The sequence below is a fragment of the Podarcis tiliguerta genome (genome assembly GCF_965153285.1).
Source record: "Podarcis tiliguerta genome assembly, chromosome: 5".
NCBI lineage: Eukaryota > Metazoa > Chordata > Lepidosauria > Squamata > Lacertidae > Podarcis > Podarcis tiliguerta.
In genome coordinates, this window is record NC_139538.1 from 29,041 (window position 1) to 48,807 (window position 19,767).

The following is a 19,767-nucleotide window of genomic DNA, read 5'->3' on the forward strand; positions in this document are numbered from 1 at the left end:
ATTTTATCCTGGAAGTTTCTTTGTTTACAACATACAAACCATGTGCTCTACCAATAAACTGTGATTCCTCCACCTATTATGGTTGTTATTATTAATGTTATTTATATTTATCATTACAGTTCAGTTTTAAAAACCACGAACCCGGTTCCCCAGATTACGAGTCAATCGCTCGTAACCACTACACCACACTGGCTCTCTATTGCTCTGAGGAAGGGAAGGATACGTTCTTTCCCCCACTTCTTCCCTCCTGAAGCCTTGCATGTAGCAGCAGCAGCAGCCTGGAGGGGGCAGTGCTGCCCTCCGAACACCAGTGTCACTCCTACTACCTGGATAGGACTGGCATGAACCTGTGGGGGCCACCAATGGAGCAAATTGGGGGCAGGCTTCGGGGCATTGATTTTATTATATATATACATATGTGTGTGTATCATAAAAATGTATCGCAGCGCTTTACAACATAAACACACAAAACCCAACAATAAAATAGCAACAAGTTAAAAGCAAAAAGAAATGTAAAACACTTTCACAGGTCCAGCCTCCCTACTGCCCTTCCCCATGCCAGCCCATCCAGGTAAGCTGCAGCAACAATGGTCAGGAGGACAGCTCCACATGGGCTACTGCTGGGGCACCAATAGGGTTTTTCTGGGGCCAGTACACTAGATAGATTGGGCCCTCTAACCCACTTGCAATAGAGGACACTGATTTGCATAATAATTGCAAATGCTTTGAGTCATGCAAAATTATGTGATTTCTTGCAGGTGGTGTGGAGGACCCAAAAATAAATTGGTGGTGACACAAGTAATAAAACAGACAGAACGTGAATAGATGAAGCTTTCCCCATAATTGTATTTCTATTCTGCAAAAGGCTTGAATTTCTGCCTGCTACACAGTTGGTAAAGGCAGTAGAGCCAGGGGCATGCTTTGTGAGGATATTATTTATTATTATTAATTTTATTACCCATCCTTCACCAGTGGGCTACAGCACTCTAAACCTCAAAACTGAGGACAGTTACAATCACAGGAATAGGGTGGGCTCTGAAAATGCAGGTGTCAAAGGCTATGGTAAATGTATGTAGAGCTTGTTTTTACCACCACGTGTCCTAAAACACCTTCAGGGTAGTTTACAAAACAAAAAAAAGCAATTACATTTTTTAAAAAACCAGCATTTAAAATTATTATTAAACCAAAACTATCCTAAATCACAACAACGGGCAACAGTATCATAACAGCAGAATCACAGAATCGTAGGCTTGGAAAGGACCCACAAGGATTATCTAGTCCAACCCCTTGCAATACACAGATATACACAGCTATCAAAATTCCCAATACAGATTCCACAATAGGGGAACAACCACTTGTATCTAATCTAACCTCAGAGGACCGCTTACTTATGAAGGGCTTAGGACCAGGGGAGGCTTACACCAGAGTGCTCAAATCTTTGCGATCGTCAGACCCAGCATTTAAAATTATGCCCAGAAACCAAGGGAAAGCCACTGCCAGGGCTGGCCCAATACATTTTGTCACCTGAGGCAAACCATGAAATTCCCCCACACCTGAGAAGAAGGCAGTGGCTGCCGGGGGGGGGGGCAGATCTAAAGCACTCTGCAGCTGTCACTGCCAGCACAGCAGTGGGCAATGCATTCCTTGGAGGCTGGATTTGCTGCTCTTGTGGCTTCTGCCAGTAGAGGCAGCCAATTTCTATGTCTTCTAGTGGAGAATTCACATTGCCATCTGGGTTATGGGTAGAAAGGATGCCAGAAGTGTTTGCACATTGTGGCAGGGGGAGCGGCGGTGTCACTCCAGAAGGAAGCCACGAGGGTTGCTGTGGCAGAGACTGACCCAAGGCATTTCATCTGGAGGATTTGAGGGTGCTAAATAGCAGCTCCCCACCTCAGTACAGTCTTAGGCGTATCTTGATTTTGGACACTTTCATTTTCTAGCAGATAATGTTCCATGCCATCAATACTGATGCAATCATGTGCCCTTTGGTTCCTTACTAACAAAGGAGGAGTTTGGCAGTGGCAACTGCGGTGCATAAAGCAAACTTTTTGCAAGGGCCTCTTTCTGGCTTCGAAATGCAAAGAGCACCTTTCAAAGGCAGTTGCCACAAGTGCCCTGGTCAAAGTTTTCTTAAACTGAGCTTAATTTATATTATTGTTTATAATTATTATCCGGTCTTTGCACAAAGTTTTCTCAAGGCAGCTTAGAATCAATTTTAGAACACATTTTTATAAACAACACTATAAAACAATTTCTTCAAAAGAAACAAGCAAACAACAATAATGACAGATTGAGGTGCTCATGAAACTCAGGTCAGAAGAACAGGTGACAGGCAAATATTCCTGACGAGAGTGTCCCACAGTCTGGTTTCTCTCCAGGAAAGGCCTTGTCCCCGGGTGCCACCCACTCAATTGGCTCTGGTAGAGGTATCGGGTTCAAGTGGCAACAGAGTTTCTGAAGGTGATATCAATGAACTGGCAGCTTCCGAGAGGGGTAGGCAGCCCTTCAAGATCCTCTGATACACCTCAGACTTTTAAAGCCCCAAACAAAATCAGTTTCTTGAATCATGCCCAGAAACAGAGTGTGTGTTGGTGGATGCTGCTGCTCATCTTGGTAGCAGTTTTTGTCTCGATGCCAATTCTAGAGCAATTCACCAGGTCTAGCTCGTTCTTGCCATTACACCAGGCTGTTTCCACCAGGCTGTCTGTAAACATGTCAGCTGGCCCATCTTGGCTTGGAGGTTTCTCACATTAGCATATAAACACATATTTCCACGCCTGCCTCCAAATGTCTTGGGCGCGAGCATTTTAGCCCAAGGAGCTTTGGCCTCTCTGAATTGCTATCAGTGTCCCTGCACTCTAAATGCCTCATTCTACCCCTCCCCTATTTAAATCATCATGGATCTTTTCTCGCCTTCATCCTTATTACAGGAGAGGAGGAGATATGTTCCAAACCAGATCCTCCTTAGTTTCTTTTGGCTTTCCCTGCAAAAAATTGCTCTGCCACCTTTTAAGTGCCAGCAGTCTGGTTCCACACTGGTTCAAGTGAAGCCCATCCCGCTTGTCCCAAAATGTTCCCTGGTGCCTAGAGTTAATCCAGACCTTTCCTCTCCACACCCATGTCTCATTCACGCATTGAAGCTCCACAGATGTGTCTTTCTAGCTGGCCCTGTACATGGACCTGGTAGCATTTCAGAGAAAATCACACATCTAGCCAAAGTGCCTGTGGTCAGTGGCGCACTGGGGTCCCTAGAAGGCAGAGGCAGGCGGAGGCCCTGGGACACACAGCTATGAGACAAGATGGCTAGATTTTTGGCTGGAACAGAACAGAAGATGCTGGAAACTGAGAAGCAGGAACTGGGATGGATGGCATTTGGGGCACTTGGAAGTTGAAGAAAGGAAATGGGTTGCTTGGGGAACACAGGACTGTGACACAGTGTTTGGTGGGTGAGGTGTATTGGGAGATTTCTGCCAGCAAATGGAAGCTACAAAATGCACCTGCTCTATATAGGGTTGAGAATAACTAGGGTTGTTGTGGACTGCATGTTTGTGCGCCAAATGTTCTTTAGCTTCTTTGCTTAGCTCACCTTGATGCTAGATGCTCTTTTTATTTCTCTCCAGATACAGGATATGCAGTCCTAACTGGCTTCTCCACTTTTCACTAAGGAGAAAGGACATTTGTGGTGGGTCTTCCATCGTCAGATGTGGAAATATTACTGTCTCCTTCTTGACCAGTAACGGACATTGCTCTATTATGGTTCTGACGGTGCCTGGGATGATAACCAGCACCTGGCAAGTCATTTCCTTGCCCAGTTCTCTATTGACACAGGCAGGACCATTCACTATGGATCCCAGGATCTGGCAAAGGAAGCCTTTCTCGGCCCCAGCCATGTCGACAAGCTCCACCAGCGTGTTGCTCTTGTTAACATTAAGCAGAAACCTGGGAGGCATGTAGGTCCGAGCAAAGAGTAGTGTGTAGTGTGTGCGATGGCTCAGGGACTCTGGGGAATGGGTGAGCTGCTCCAAGTGGAAGAGGCAAGGGACTATGCCTCCCTGGTGGAAGCAGCCAAAGAAAAGGGCACCAAAGAGATTGAACACAAGGTTGATGGATTTCCACTGCTGGGCCTGTGTATGCTGCGTGACCAAAAGGACCAGAGGCAAGATGAGAGGGATGAGGAAGCGAGGTTCTTGATGGCTGAATAAAGAAAGAAGTGCCAGAGGGATAAAATAGAAAGCCAGCAGTGCCAGTCTGCCTTCTGGGCATGTGATAGCTGAATGTGAGCTCCTCTTCAAGGCCTTCAACCACATAAATTGGCTGATGTGCACTTTCAGGAGCTTGATGCCATTGCTAACAGCTTCTACATGAAGGATCCCAAAAAGCAGGACCCCGTTAACTGCAAAATGTGTAAGATGTGGGTGAGTCCCGTGTTGTGCAAGGTTATCAGGGTTGAGGTTATAGGTGAGGAAGTTCAAGGGGGTCACAACGACACTCTGGCGCAGCCTGGCAAGGATGCTCAGTGGGCTGGCCTCATAAAAGCTATGCAGGCTAATTCCTGACAGGGGAGAAGTGAAATACCAGGTGTCAGCAGCTATGAAGAAAACAGCAGTGAAGGCGGCACTTGGGGCAAGACAGAGAACATGGTGTATTGTTCTTCTAACGCTTTGCTGGCATGTAGCACCTGCACATACCCAATGCAACAACGGCACCAAAGCAAATGCCAGAAACGTTGGCCTGTTAAAAAATCCAGCAACTATGATCATCCCAATAAGTCTGTGATTTAGAGGATTCTGCCACCGATAGGCTGAGGCCGAGGTTTTGCTGGCTGCTTTTGAAGACACTAGTAGAAGCAGCAAGGCAAAGAGAAGTCCTTCCACAGTGTTAGCAAAAGTCCTCGTGTAAAACACAAGTGTGACGTAGGAGCCAGCAAGCAGAGCCAGTGAGTTCCACGGATCCGCTCCCCACAGAGGAGCCAGCTGGTAAACACTGTAGTCAAGGATGAATGAGAAGATGGTGAGGAGGAGGCGGGGTGAGACGAGGAGGGTGTAGCTGGTGATGCAGCTGGTCGAGAGGCCCAGGTGCTGAAGGGCTTTGATGGCCCAGAAAGCAACTCCAGATGTGATCAAGGGAAACACTACTGTCCTGCAAGGAGACTTGGGGAGGAATTCCCAGGGGTGGTAAACCTTTAAGTCCAATATGCTGCCTGAGGAGGAGTGGGGAAAGGTTAACACAGTTAGCAGCTGGAGCCCTGTCAGCTAGAAACCTGCCCCCCACCCCAGTGACTTGCAACATAAGATTAGAAAAGTTAAAAATAATTGAAGCCTTTGACTCACTAAAATAAAAACAAATAAAGAATCTAATTAAAATCAGAACCAACTGCAGAAGATCAATAATTTAGCAGACTCAGAATTGCTCTTGTTGCTCTTTATAAACCAGGCTGCCTATATGTGGCCTGTTTGGAACAATGGAGGAAATGGAAAGCAGCTCACCTGCCATGTGGTGGCGGCCCTAGAATTTAACTCGTCACCGACCCCCCCCCCCCCCGCTCCCAAAGACAAAACCTTTTCATACCACATACATAAGATGTCAACTTTACCTGCCATGACCTCTGGAGACTGGAAAAACTCATCTGGGTGCAGGTAGCCAGTCTGAGGAAGAAGACACCAGCCAACTCTAAGCATGCAAAGAACTCTCCAAAAGGTTTTGGGTGAAGCCATCACACTTTCACCAGACCTGCCTGGATTGGAAGGTTGTCCACTGGAAACAGCAGCAGTCCTAGTTGTCAAAAGCCAGCCCTGAAAAGGACAAAATACTTATAGCACAAAACCCGATTGAGCATTGTTGGTGACAGAAATAATTCCTAGTTAGACTAATATTGACACCTTTTTCAAGCCTCACCCCTTAAGATAAAAAGTAAAGGTCCAACAATAATTTACAGTCTTTCCTCTTCCCTCCCCTCTCAAGAGCAAAGGGAAAAAAAGCAAGTTATAACTGTATATCCTTTAAAATTGCTGCTGCCGCTTTGCCGTGAGTCTTGGGGCGGACCGCTCCCCCTTGAAGCCCATTTTCCACCTTGGGCCTGGGGGCGGGCCCCATACTCACCTCCGCATACTCAGCCTATGGGGCTCCAGGGAGGCCTCGGGTGTGTGGGGTGGGTGTTTAGTTGGGTGTGGGAATTTGTTTAATTTAATTATGTTGTGTTTGTAACTTTGTTTTTTGTTTTTATAGTTTTATTGTTCTGTTAGTTTGTTTTCTGTATAGGTTTTAATTTGATTTTAAGGGGAGGGGTCAGGGCTGCCCGGGAGTGGGTCCCAGCAAACAAAATGGCTGGGGCAGGTTCCACAGGGGGGATGCACTGGGACAACCGATCTCAGTGATCATGGGTAGGAGGAGGAGTTACGCAAAGACCAGACCATGTCATTACCGAGGAAGCAGGCTTAGTCGTTGTCTGAGGACTATCCCTGCCTCCAGGTCTGGTCCTGACCGGACGGATACTGGAATCAGCAAGGGATACCCACACGACCTGAAGGTGCTGCTGTGCAATGCCAGGTCAATGATCCATAAAACCATTGTGATCCATGATTTGATCGTGGATGGAGGATTTGACCTGGCATGTGTAACAGAAACTTGGTTGGATGAAGCAGATGGGCCTGTCCTTGCCACTGCTTGTCCTCCAGGTTTCTCTTACACACAGCAACCCAGGCCTTGTGGGCGGGGAGGAGGGGTTGCAGTGATTTTTAGGAAGTTATTAGTTTGCACCAGGCGTCCTACTGGAAAGACCCAGTTCTCTGAGTGCATGTTCGGGAAGTTGGGCAATAGGGGCAGTACAGGATTCCTATTGGTGTACTGACCTCCCCGCTGCACCAAGGATTCCTTGCCCGAGCTGCTTCAGGTCGTGGCGGATGTTCTCCTGGAGACACCTAGTTTGGTTGTTGTCAGGGGTTCAGGAGCAGAGGCACAGGAAAGGGAGGAAATAGAGAGCGAGGGGGAGGAGTCCGAAGGAAATGTTAGCGATGACAGCGGTCCGAGGTCTCTGAGTCTTTCCAGCGAATCGGAAGATTCACAGAAAGGGGCTCCCATGGTCAGGGCAAGGGGGGTGCCTAGGGGGACACCCCAGGAAGAAGGGGCCAGAGGGGACTCAGAGAGCAGCAGTTGGAAATCAGGACCAGCGTCCACACCAGAGTGCAGTAGGGGGGAGGAGTCCCAGACATCGGGATCAGGCGGCGCACTGCCAGCGGGAGGACATGAGTCAGGATTGGCCACGCCTCCATCGGGGAGCGAGGAAACGGTCAAGAGGAAGGTTGAAGGCTGGGCGCGCGCGCCAAGTTCAAATGTACAGGAGGGCGGCACAGTTGGCAGCCCGGATAGGGAGCCAGGTCCCAAAGCCCGCCGAAAAGAGCGGGAGGAGTCAGGGGGGTCAACGTCAGCGTCAGAAGAATCCAGGAAGGAAGGGACCCCGGGGGGTAGCAGAACCCAGAGGAGAAAGGAGAGACGGAAGAGGTGGAGTAAGGCTAGAATCTTAAACTGGTGTACAGGGGGCGGAGATTCAGATGGAGCTTCGCCGATCTAACCCTAGACGTAGAGCTGGGGCGCTGCGGATTGAAAATGGAAACTGTACTTCAATAAAGACTTTTGTACATTACTACCGGCTAGCGTTGGTCCTCTGTGAGCTGGGACCTGGAGCCAGCTCTGACAGTTGTCCTAGGGGATTTTAACATCCATGCCAACACGACCTTACAAGGGGCTGCTCGGGACTTCGTGGAAAGCATGGCCTCCATGGGGCTGTCCCTGAATAAGTCTGGCCCAACTCATAGCCACGGGCATGCCTTAGACCTGGTGTTCACCTCTATGGATGTTGGTGATCTGACACCAGGTAAAAGTGAAACCAAAGAAGTGCCATGGTCAGATCACTTCCTGGTGCAACTGGACTTCTCTGCGACCCTTCCCCTCTACAGGGAGGTGGGACCGATTCAGATGGTCCGCCCCCGCCACTTAATGGATCCAAACCGTTTCCAGAGAGTGGTAGGGGATGTTTTATCCCATGTTGATGGCCTTTCAGCCGATTCCCTGGTGGCCTGCTGGAATGTGGAGTTAACCAGGGCTATTGACTGTTTGGCTCCGAAGCGCCCTCTCCGATTGCATGGAGCCCGGACAGCCCCGTGGTTTTCCACGGATCTGAGGGCAATGAAACAATCGTTGAGACGGCTAGAGCGCCGGTGGCAGAAAACTCATTCTGAATCTGACTGGACATGGGTTAGAGCTCAATGTCGAGCCTACCAAGTGGCAAGAGCGACGGCGAAGAAGACCTTCTTCACCGCCTCTATTGCATCTGCGGAAAACAGCAGCAGGAGACTCTTTCAGGTGGTTCGCAATTTAACGGAACCACCTGCTCCATCAGGGCCCAGTACGGGCCACATAATCTCCTGCAATGACTTTGCAAAGTTTTTTGCAGATAAAGTCGCTCAGATTCGAGAAGAGGTAGACTCCACCATGGGAGCAGGGCCGGGGCGGGAGAGTGCTAGAGTCCTGTCTAGTCAAGTTGTGTGGGATCAATTCCAATCTGTTACCCCCGAGGATGTGGACAGGCTGCTTGGACAAGTGAAACCAACCACTTGTCTCCTTGATCCTTGCCCATCCTGGCTTATAAAAGTTAGCCGGGAAGGACTGGGTGATGGGCTTCGTGGGGTGGTGAATGCTTCCCTCAGTGAGGGAGCCTTCCCAGACCCGCTGAAAGAGGCGGTTATTAAACCGCTTCTTAAAAAACCATCTTTAGATGCGGTCACGATGGCCAACTATCGCCCAGTCTCAAATCTTCCATTCTTGGGCAAGGTGACTGAGCGAGTGGTTGCTGAACAACTCCAGGCACGCATGGAAAAAGCGGACCATTTGGATCCCTTCCAGTCGGGATTCAGGCCTCATCATGGGACTGAAACTGCCTTGGTCGCACTGGTTGATGATCTCCGGCGGGCTAGGGACAAAGGTGAGAGCTGTTTCCTAGTTCTGCTGGATCTCTCAGCGGCGTTTGATACCATCGACCATGACATCCTTCTGAACCGTCTTGAGGGGCTGGGAGCTGGGGGCACTGTCATACAGTGGTTCCGCTCCTTCCTCCTGGGCCGTGTTCAGAAAGTGGGGGGGGATGAGTGTTCAGACCCCTGGGCTCTCACTTGTGGGGTGCCTCAGGGTTCTGTCCTCTCCCCCATGCTTTTCAACATCTACAAGAAGCCGCTGGGAGAGATCATCAGGGGATTTGGACTGGGTGTCCATCAATATGCAGATGATACCCAGCTCTACCTCTCTTTCAAATCAGAACCAGTGAAGGCGGTGAAGGTCCTGTGTGAGTGCCTGGAGGTGGTTGGAGGTTGGATGGCGGCTAACAGATTGAGGTTGAATCCTGACAAGACAGAAGTACTGTTTTTGGGGGACAGGAGGCGGGCAGGTGTGGAGGATTCCCTGGCCCTGAATGGGGTAACTGTGCCCCTGAAGGACCAGGTGCGCAGCCTGGGAGTCATTTTGGACTCACAGCTGTTCATGGAGGCACAGGTCAAATCTGTGTCCAGGGCAGCTGTTTACCAGCTCCATCTGGTACGTAGGCTGAGACCCTACCTGCCCGCAGACTGTCTCGCCATGCTCTGGTTATCTCCTGCTTGGACTACTGCCATGCGCTCTACGTGGGGCTACCTTTGAAGGTGACCTGGAAACTACAACTAATCCAGAATGCGGCAGCTAGACTGGTGACTGGGAGCGGCCGCAGAGACCACATAACACCAGTCTTGAAAGACCTACATTGGCTCCCAGTACATTTCCGAGCACAATTCTAAGTGCTGGTGCTGACTTTTAAAGCCCTAAACGGCCTTGGTCCAGTATCCCTGAAGGAGCGTCTCCACCCCCATCGTTCTACCCAGACACTGAGGTCCAGCACCGAGGGCCTTCTGGCGGTTCCCTCACTGCGAGAAGCCAAGTTACAGGGAACCAGGCAGAGGGCCTTCTTGGTAGTGGCGCCTTCCCTGTGGAACACCCTCCCAACAGATGTCAAAGAGAACAACAACTACCAGGCTTTTAGAAGACATCTGAAGGCAGCCCTGTTTAGGGAAGCTTTTAATGATTGATGTATTTTAATATTCTTTTGGAAGCCGCCCAGAGTGGCTGGGGAAAAAATATTATTATTATTATTATTATTATTATTATTATTATTATTATTATTATTAAATATAGAAGAAGTGGTTACAAATCACCGGCGCGGGGGGGGGGTGCATCTTAAAGATCAATCACTTAAGCTTCTCAATTTGACAACCCCCTTCCTTTATTTCTGATGGCAGACTTTTTATTTGTACCTTTATTTTTTCCAACAGCTTATTCCCATGCAAGGCAGCATGTAGACTCCCTTTTCGTTTTCCAGTCAATACAACAAATAGTTTCAATAGGCTAAATAATTCACAATTAATCCTTTTGTTCCTTTGGTTAAAATTTTGGAAACTGACCACTCCTGAGACGGGGCAGCCTGCTGCTGGACTGTGTCAGAGCCCAGCAACCACGGCTCCACCACCGGGACAACCTGGCTCCTCGTGGGACCAAGCAGGCCCATTGGGAGCTTGTTTGGTCACCACAGGACGCATCAACATCCTGGTCATCCCCAGACCTTCTTCAGGGTTCTTGTTGCCTCCGGGCTACTCCAAAACTCAAAAAAAGCAGCAGCTTCTTTAAAAGAGGCCTTACCATCGGAAATAACTCTGCTGGTTGGCTCCTAGAGGATGCCATGCAAGCTGCAAACTGAGCCTTCTTCGCAGCCCACACTACCAGATGGCACACCTGATTATGTGCTTTGTTCAGTTGGCTTCAGAGCACGACTTGAATCATTTGCACACTAATCTTTGTCCAGCTTGCTTCATAGTCCAGAGTTCCCCAGGATGCCAAGGGGCCACTTGAATTTTACTAAGCTGGACAGGATACTTGGGGGTAATTGTGTCATCGCATTGCATAGCGAGACCGGGGCTTTGACATGATCACAGCTTTATCCACCAGAAAATCCCCAGAGCTTTCAAAAACATATCAGTTCCATCAGCCTCTGAGGGCAGGCCATCTAAACAGGCCCACCAACCTTTCAGCAGGGAGTTGCCAGTCCCATTCCAAGCTTTATTGGGCAATGATCCAACCATGAAAAGGGAGTGCATTTCACCCCAGACCATCCTTTGTCCATTTCACATATCACTTTGGGCAAAGACTACAGCTCCTTGATGTAGACCAATGGCCACTTGAGACAGTCGCATGAGCTGGCCTAGTGGGAGCCAACATAAGAATATTGAAGTCACCCAGAACTATCATCCTAGAGTCATCCATCAGTACCCCAGATATTACCTTGGCCAGCTCCATCAGAGAAGCTGCTGGGCAACAAGGTGGTCAACAGACCATCAGCATTCCCAGTCTGTCTCTTTGGACCAATGCCAGGCGGAGATTCTCTGAACCTGTCCAAAATCACGAGTGGCTTTTTGGTAAAGGAGATGGTGCTTTATGCACAATAGCTACACACCCACCCCTCAACCCTCCCCCATCGAGCCTTGTGCTGTACCAAGTACCCATATGGTCACAGCTGGGTATGGTCAAGCTCTCCCAGCTCACTCACCTAAGTCTCAGTAATGCAAGCCATGCCAGTCTCTTCATCCATGATAAAGTTGTAGATGATCATGGCCTTATTTTGCACCACTCTGAACAACAAGAAGAAACACGTTGGCTAATAATATACCAACAATAATTTTATGACACTATACTGTTTCGAAGTCTACTCATGGTGACAATTCCCCCTCCTTTATCAGCTGGTTTTATGATAATGTTAGTATCATTTGATAAGTCATTAAGGCAGGCATGTTGGGACTTGGTTAAATTGTCCTGGGTCCTAGGGCTCCTCTTTTCAAGTTTATCCAAATCACAGATCACCAATTGATGAAACAAAGTGATGGAAGGATTAAAACTGGGCAGGATAAAAGATGATTTAGGTCTAAATTGCTGTGGCTGTTGATCTCTGATACCAAACATGTCACATAACTTAATATTACACACAAATTTATGTAACTCTACCCTGGTGCGAAAAGCATTATAGTGATGCTTAGGAACAAAATCGAGACCCAATTATAGGCACTGCTTTTCTTCTGTTATTAAGGAATGTGAAGAATTGCTTACTATTAGTATTTTGTTTCATCAATTGGTGATCCAACCTCCAATGACAATGGGTAGATCACTGCCAGGTGTGTTTTTTTACTGTGAGTAGATTGCAGTCTCTTGGAAGTTGGACGTGCCTGACATATCCCATATATATTTCATGCATTCACCTGTGGAGCCAGGTTGAGGAGCTTCATAGTCACATACATAGTAGAATTATATAGCTGATCAATCTCTTACTGATAAATTGTAGGGAAAACTAAGGGCACTCAAAATTAAAATCATTGAATCGTAGAGTTGGAAGGGTTCCCAAGGATCATTCAAGGATCATCCCAGGAAATTCAACTAAAGCATCCATGACAGATGGTTAAAAACTTCCAAGAAAGGAAAGTCCACCACCTCCTATTTCACTGTTGATCAGCTCTCACTATCAGAAACTTCTTCCCCTTGTTTAGTTGGAATCTCCTTTCCTGTAACTTCAAGTCACTGGTACCACTACTCCCCTCTGGAGCAGGAGAAATCAAGCTTGCTCCATCTTCCATGTGACAGCCCATTAGATATTATCATATCTCCTCTCATTCCCATCTTTCCCAGGCCAAACATACCCTGTTAACATATTCAACCATTCCTCATATGGCTTGGTTTCCAGACCCTTGACCATCTTGGTTGTCCTCATCTGCACACATTCCAGCTTGTCAATATCCTCCTTAAACTGTGGAGCCCAGAACCAGACATGAGATTCCAGGTTTGGTCTGAACAAGGCAGACCACTTACTTCCTCACTCTGGATACTATACTTCTGTTGATATAGGAATATGGGTGGTGCTGTGGTCTAAACCACTGAGCCTCTTGGGCTTGCAATCAGAAGATTGGTGGTTCAAATCCGTGCAACATGGTGAGCTCCCGTTGCTCTGTCCTAGCTCCTGCCAACCTAGCAGTTTGAAAGCACACCAGTGAAAGTAGATGAATAGGTACTGCTGCAGTTGGAAGGTAAACAGCATTTCCATGCGCTCTGGCTTCCATCACAGTGTCCTGTTGTGCCAGAAGCAGTTTAGTCATGCTCGCCACATGACTTGGAAAGCTGTCTGTGGACAAATACTGGCTCTCTTGGCCTGAAGCAAGATGAGCGCCACAGCCCCATAGCCGTCTTTGACTGGACTTAATCATCCCAAGATCCTTTACCTTTACCTTTTTTTACTTCTGTTGATGCAGCCTAGAATAGTAGTACCTTTTCTTGCTGCTGCATCACACTGTTGACTCTTCATCATCATCATAATTTATTTCTACCCCACCCATCTGGCGGCTCCCAAGAGAATAATAATAATAATAATAATAATAATAATAATAAAGCGACAAAACATCAAACATGAAAAACTTCTCTTAACAGGGCTGCCTTCAGGTGTCTTCTAAAAGTCAGATAGTGGTTTATTCCTTGACATCTGATGGGAGGGTGTTCCACAGGGTGGGCGCCACTACCGAGAAAGCTCTCTGCCTGGTTCTCTCTTAAGCTTGTGGTCTACTAATATCCCTAGATCCTATTCACATGCATTACTGGTAAGCCCGGTGTCCCCCATTTTATATTTGTGCAGCTGGTTCTTCCTGCCTAAATGCGGAACCATACATTTGTCCCTACTGAAATTCACTTTGTTAGCTTGGACCCAGCTCTCAAATCTGTTAAAGTCATTAATGAACACTCTTGGTGTTGTCAGTCAACTAGCTACAATCTACCTCAAAGTTACATCATCCAGCCCCCACTTTACCAGCTTCTCCTCAAGAATACCATGGTGGCCTTTGTCAAAAACCTTACTGAAATCAAGATACACTATATCCACAGCTTTCCCCTGATCCACCAAGCTTGTAACTCAATTTTTTAAAAAAGAAATGAGATTTATCTGGCACCACTTTTTTTAAAAAAACCCATGCTGGGTCTTAGTAATCACAGCATCCTTTCCTAAGTGCTCACAGACCGACTGTTGAATTATCTGTTCTACGAGCTTTTCTGGTATCGATGTCAACCTCGCCAGGCGGCAGTTACCTGGCTCTTCTTTTTGCAGATTTGCCCTCCTCCAGCCTGCGGGGACCTCACTTATTCTCCAAGAATTCTCAAAGATTTTAGACAGAGATTGCATCCGCAAGCTCCTTTAGTACCCAGCTTGTTTCATGCTGCTCCTTATCATAAGACTCAAACCAATGGAAGAGTCCCACTAAACATGTGAAGAACTTTCTAACAGTGAGAACAGTGGAATGGACTCCCTTGGAAGGTGGTGGTCTCTCCTTCATTGAGGATTTTTCAACAGAGGTTGGGTGGCCATCTATCAGGAATTCTTCAGCTGTGATTCCAGCATTGCAGGGAGTTGAATTACATTTGTGGGTCTTTTCCAACTCTTCTATTTTAAGAGTTTATTGGTCTATGACGAAGGCTTTATACATCCAGCATCTTTTAAGTGGGTATGATGCATCCCACACATGCATGTCTTCTGCCTTGGTGGTACCTGCATCCAACTGTCATTTAATTGAGATTTCCCTGATCCATAGATACTGCAGTAAGGTGGGGAAAATCTAACATAAAACCAAATGCTACCAAATGGTGAGCATATTGAAGTGCGTTGTGTGGGCATGTATTTTTACCCCTGTGATGTGATGGTTTGCTAGGTGCCATTTGTCCCCACACCCCCTCTTTCTGTTGGTGAGATGCTTTAGGTGAGTTGCTGGTGGCAGCAGTCATGACACACACTTAAAAAAAACAGTCTACTGTTTTGTGCAAGTTTGGCATATTGGAAAAATTTGTATTTCCAAAATAAAGTTTTAAAAATGGCTGCCAGCACAGGTAGTCAAATGCCCTCTCAGCAAAGCTCAGGGAGGGTGGGCTGGAACCCACACGTTTTACAGAAAATATGTTCAACACACTGTTCTGTCAGAAAACTCACATCTATTTTTTAAAAGAAATTGGCCATGTACAAAGGCAAACAAATACCTCCATGTGTGCCCACAATAGACCTCAGATTTCTGGCACTCAGGGAGTGCGGGAAGTCCTGAGTGAGGGGACAATAGCCTCCAGGCAAGCACAACCCACTAGTGTGCTGGGAAACATTGAGGAGTTCAAGTGAAAGTGCTCATGTCAACAAATGTGAACAAAAGCCCACATGGAAAACATGGGATCTGTGTGACCCATGTGCAGGTTATCACTCTGGTGTACCCACAGCCTAACACAAACTCCTGGATAGAGTTCTTCTGGGGCAGAGCAGGAGGGAATGAAGCCAGACCCACAGAGATGTCTGGGGGAGGGTTTTATATAGGAAGCTGACGGATGCAGGGATTTTCATAAGGACAGTTCTCAGTGAAGAATCTCTGGGTGCAAGATGTGGTACTGCATCAAAAGATTAGATTTCCTTATCTGGTCTGGCACAGCAAGGCAAGGAACTGGGTGAGTCACCACTGGGAAGCAAAAAGCCAGGAGCTAATCACAAAAACACACCCTGTGTTGGAAGAAGATAGGGGGGAAGGCAAAGGTGGAGCAGAAAGGAAAAGAAGCTGGAGGAAGGAGTTGTGGAAGTACAGGAGTGTGTGGTGGAACAGCGTGGGATAACCAAGGGAGCATAGCAGAGGTGCAAGAGATCACTCCATCCATCTGCTGTGACAGAACCATCTCATCAGACCTCTTCTCCCTCCATTGTCACTTGGGGGCAGCCATTCCAGCAAACAGTCTTCATGGGAGACGTGGGAAACACAAGGCTCCTTGCATCCACTTGGCTGGTGGTCCAGTGCCATTAGGCATTTACTGCCTCTGAGCTGTGCCACTGGCCAATAGAAATTGGTGCCCCAGTTCTGATTTTCCTCTTTCCTCCTTGTCCCTTTGTGTGTTGTTTTTCTTCAATTGTAAGCCTGAGTGGGAAGCATCTTCTGTGATTTTATGTAAGCTGCTCTGAGAACATTTATAATCTGTTCTTCAAATTCTCTAAATAAATAAATACATTAATAAAGCACCTGGGTTTAGACACAGGAGACACTCCGAATGCTTTATTCTTTTGTGTATGTTACTCTATTAATCCTGTTACACCTACAGCTGAATAAAACTTTTAAACTATTGGACTTGGACTGATCTATCACCACTGCCTGTTCAGATGGACTCCAGGTTCAACCTTCAAGCAGGGCAGCCAACTGTTGGAGGGTGTTGGGGTCACATTATAATATATCTCACTGGTTCTACTCTTCTAATCTTCTGGAGGCTGCCTAAGGGGACCCAAATATCCATGTTACTTTGGCCACTGGGACACATGTAAGGTTCTACACTTAGGCAGAAATATAAAATGGGGGACACCTGGGTTGCCAGTAGTACATGTGAAAAGGATCTAGGGATCTTAGCAGACCACAAGTTTAGCATGAGTCAACAATGTGATGCAGCTGCAGCAGCAAAAACAAGTGGGGGGAGATAATGCTATTCTAGGCTGCATCAACAGTAGTATCCAGACTGAGGGAAGTACTGCTCTATTCTGCCTTGCTCAGACCACACCTGAAGTCTTGTGTCTGGTTCTGGGTGCCACAATTTAAGGAGGATACTGACAAGCTGAAATGTGTGCAGATGAGGGCAACCAAGATGGTCAAGGGTCTGGAAACCAAGCCATATGAGAAATGGTTAAGGGACTTGGATATATTTAGCCTGGAGAAAAGGAGACTAAGAGAAATGACAGCCACCTTCAAATATCTAAAGGGTGTCACATGGAAGATGGAACAAGTTTGTTTTCTCCTGGTCCAGAGGGTAGGGGTCAAACCAATGGCTTCAAGTTGCAAGGAAGGAGATTCCGACTCAACATCAGGAAGAACTTTCTGACAGTAAGAGCTGTTTGACAGTGGAACAAACTCCTTCGAAAGGTGGCGGACTCTCCTTCCTTGGAGGTTTGAAAGCAGAGATTGAGCGGCCATCTGTCCCGGCTGCTTTAATTGAGATTCCTGCATTGCAGGGGGGGGGGATTAAATGATCCTTGGCATTCCTTCCAACTCTAGACATTTCTTCCAACCTCTGGGCATTTTTTTTACCTGAGAACCTGGGTACCGATTGTGAACCCCCTGGAAAGAGGAAAGAAGGTGACCAGATGAGAGCTGAGCAGTGGACTATCCCCTGATGGAGACAGTGTTGGGGCCAGAGGACTGACAGTTGAGGTGAGGATCCCTGCAAGCGGAAAGATGAGGCAGCACAGCGCAGTCACTTTCTTTCGCTCTAACCCAGTGCTTGCTGCTCTGTAGTGCTGTCTGTGTTATATTGCTCCATTATAGCAGATACAATATAGCCATTAGGCATATTTAATATCAGAAGGGATAATCGGGGAAGGGAAGAGGGTACTCCAATTGCCAGCCCTGGCCATGATGATTTGGTGGGCAGGCCAAGAAAGTTCGCAGACCTGTAATACAGTCCCCCCCCCCTTTAGCTGCTCTCCATTTTAAAGACCTCGTTGCCACATGAACGTACCCGTGAGCATTGAAGTACTGCTGTTAAATGCCAGTCCTGTGCATGGTCGAACAGCAGCTCTTGAGGACATGGAGGAGGTTGCTGACTTGTCTTGCACTGACAAGATCTGGCTGGACCAGGCAAGCTGGATTCTTGGGACAGCATCTTCAACCTAGACTCCCTGACCAGGAAGCCATTTTTCCTGGAAGAGGCTATTGTAATGCCAATCTCCTTTGCGTCTCTGTCAATGTATTGCCCATGCCACTGCCAAGTTAGGAGTCTGCCTGAATTGGCAGAGCTGGCTTCAGATTTGGTGTTTCAGGCTGTCAGGCATTTGGCTCTTGGGGGCCTTCAGCAACACCAAGCACCCCCACACCCCCGGCAGTGCTCTAACCACCACAAGGCGATCCCAAAGCATTGTGATCCCTATGTGTGTGGCAGATCCCATTGGACTTGGGGTTCTCTGCTGGGCAAAATGATGGCAATCCAAGAATGGGGGAAGCAGCTGTGTGATAGCCGGTGTGACTGGACGAGGTGTGGGCATCCAGAGATTCCGAGCCCCGGCCTGAAAGTCCAGCTGCTTGGCTTGGCGAGGCGGTCAGATCCTGGCTCTCCAGGGCACTTGTGGCCTTTGGCTTTCCTGCCGGCACAGCTGCAGATTCTGCCGAAGCTCTGCTCCTGCTCTGGAACACAGAGGTTTCCTGGGCAGTCGGGGCTGGGACTAGTCCGAGCCCCCCACCCTCCCTGCAAAGCGGCGCATGGAGCCTCCCAAGGACCCTTCGGGGCCCTCCAGCTTAGGAACAGACTTGGGGCCCGGCGGCGGCGGCAGCAGCAGCAGACCCCGGAGGGTCCTTCGGGTCGGGCCTCCTGCTCGCCCGGTGGCCAACCGGGCGCCCCCAGGGGAAGCCCCCCAGCAGCGCTGCTCTCTCCGCTCGGCGCTCATTCGGCCGGAGCGAGCGCAACCCCCTCCCGCCCCTTCGGAGGCGCCCCGCCCGCCGGTCTGGCCCCCACCTCCCAGGCCGCGCTTTCTCTCCCGGCCACGGCCACCATTCACACGTTCTGGAGAGGGACGCGCATCTCCCGGGAGACGAGGCAGCCCCGGCGCCGCCCTCCCTCTCTCTCTCTTCTCGGGCCGGGGCGAGGGGCGGGGCCGGGCAGGGGGCGGGGAGGCGGCTTACCTGGGCACCAATGGGCGGGCGCCATGCAAATCTCCTGCTCCCCGGGACGCCAGCGCGCCCTCGCCGAGCCGGGAGGTCCCCCAGGGCAGCCGAGAAGAGCGCGCTAGAGCGGCGGCGGCTGCCACGACGAGCAGAGCTCCGAAAAGGCTAGAGGGGACCGCTTCCGGAGGGTCGGGAAAGACGGCGCGGCCTCGGGCGGCAGATGCTGGCCGGGGAGCCCGGGCGCGGGAGGGGCCAGGCCGCCCTTCCCCGGGGAGGGAGGGCCGGGCAGACGACCCCTGGCCGCTGCAGAACGCCACCTGCTCCGGTGGTGCTTCAACGCTGTGTTGGGCAGATTACACAATTTGCAAAACAACGAAGACCACCCTCTGCCAAGATGGGAAAGTTCCCGCAGAGCAGCTCAGGGAATTGCATGAATGCTGGGGGAAAGTCAGCCATTCCTCAACTGTAAGGTGCTGAGATACTGACCTGCACTGGTCTCCTCTCTCAGTTAGCCCTACACTCTCACACACACTCGATGTGACATCAGATAATGCCATCCATTTCCTTTGCACTGAATGATGTGTCCAGTGGGGAGGCCAAGCCTTCCATTTCCACCCCTCAAAACCTGCTGGAGCTCATAACAACCAGCACTTGGGAACAGGTGCCATGGAGGACAGAGGCCTGGAGGCTGTGCTGATCAGTAGAGAGAAGAAATTGTGATACAGGTGCCTATTCCCATCAGACGGAGATGTTGGGTTGTGCAATTAGAGTCTGTGGCAGAAGGACAACCCTCTTTGATCCAGATTATCTGCACCTGCCCCAGACTGGAGATTATGCTTTATTTCAACCTTTTCAGAGCTGGGTTTTGACAACTAGGGATTGTCGTCGTTTCCAGTGGACAACTGCCCAATCGAGGCAGGTCTGGTGAAGCTGAGATGGCTTCATCCAAAGCATTGGGGAGGGTTCTCTGCATGCTTAGTGTTGGCTGGTATATTCTTTCTCAGACTGTTCATCT

At 48.9% G+C, this 19,767-nt stretch overlaps 1 protein-coding gene across 4 annotated transcripts in view; it reads right to left on the reverse strand.

Annotated features, from left to right (window-relative positions):
* Positions 1 to 199: 199 nt before the first annotated feature.
* PIGZ (phosphatidylinositol glycan anchor biosynthesis class Z) overlaps positions 200 to 19,767 on the reverse strand; it is a 113,068-nt gene continuing 93,500 nt past the window's right edge. The window contains exons 1-5 of one of the 4 annotated variants that reach the window (XM_083442172.1): positions 18,771 to 18,849; positions 17,614 to 18,275; positions 11,618 to 11,699; positions 5,594 to 5,792; positions 200 to 5,200 (exon numbers count right to left, since the gene is read on the reverse strand). In XM_083442172.1, the coding sequence (XP_083298298.1) occupies positions 3,594 to 5,200; positions 5,594 to 5,714 (1,728 nt within the window). In that variant the 5' untranslated portion in view covers positions 5,715 to 5,792; positions 11,618 to 11,699; positions 17,614 to 18,275; positions 18,771 to 18,849 and the 3' untranslated portion in view covers positions 200 to 3,593. Of the gene's footprint in view, positions 5,201 to 5,593; positions 5,793 to 11,352; positions 11,460 to 11,617; positions 11,700 to 17,613; positions 18,536 to 18,770; positions 18,850 to 19,767 lie in introns of those variants that run through there. The other 3 variants (XM_083442170.1, XM_083442171.1, XM_083442169.1) reach the window with 3 other exon arrangements.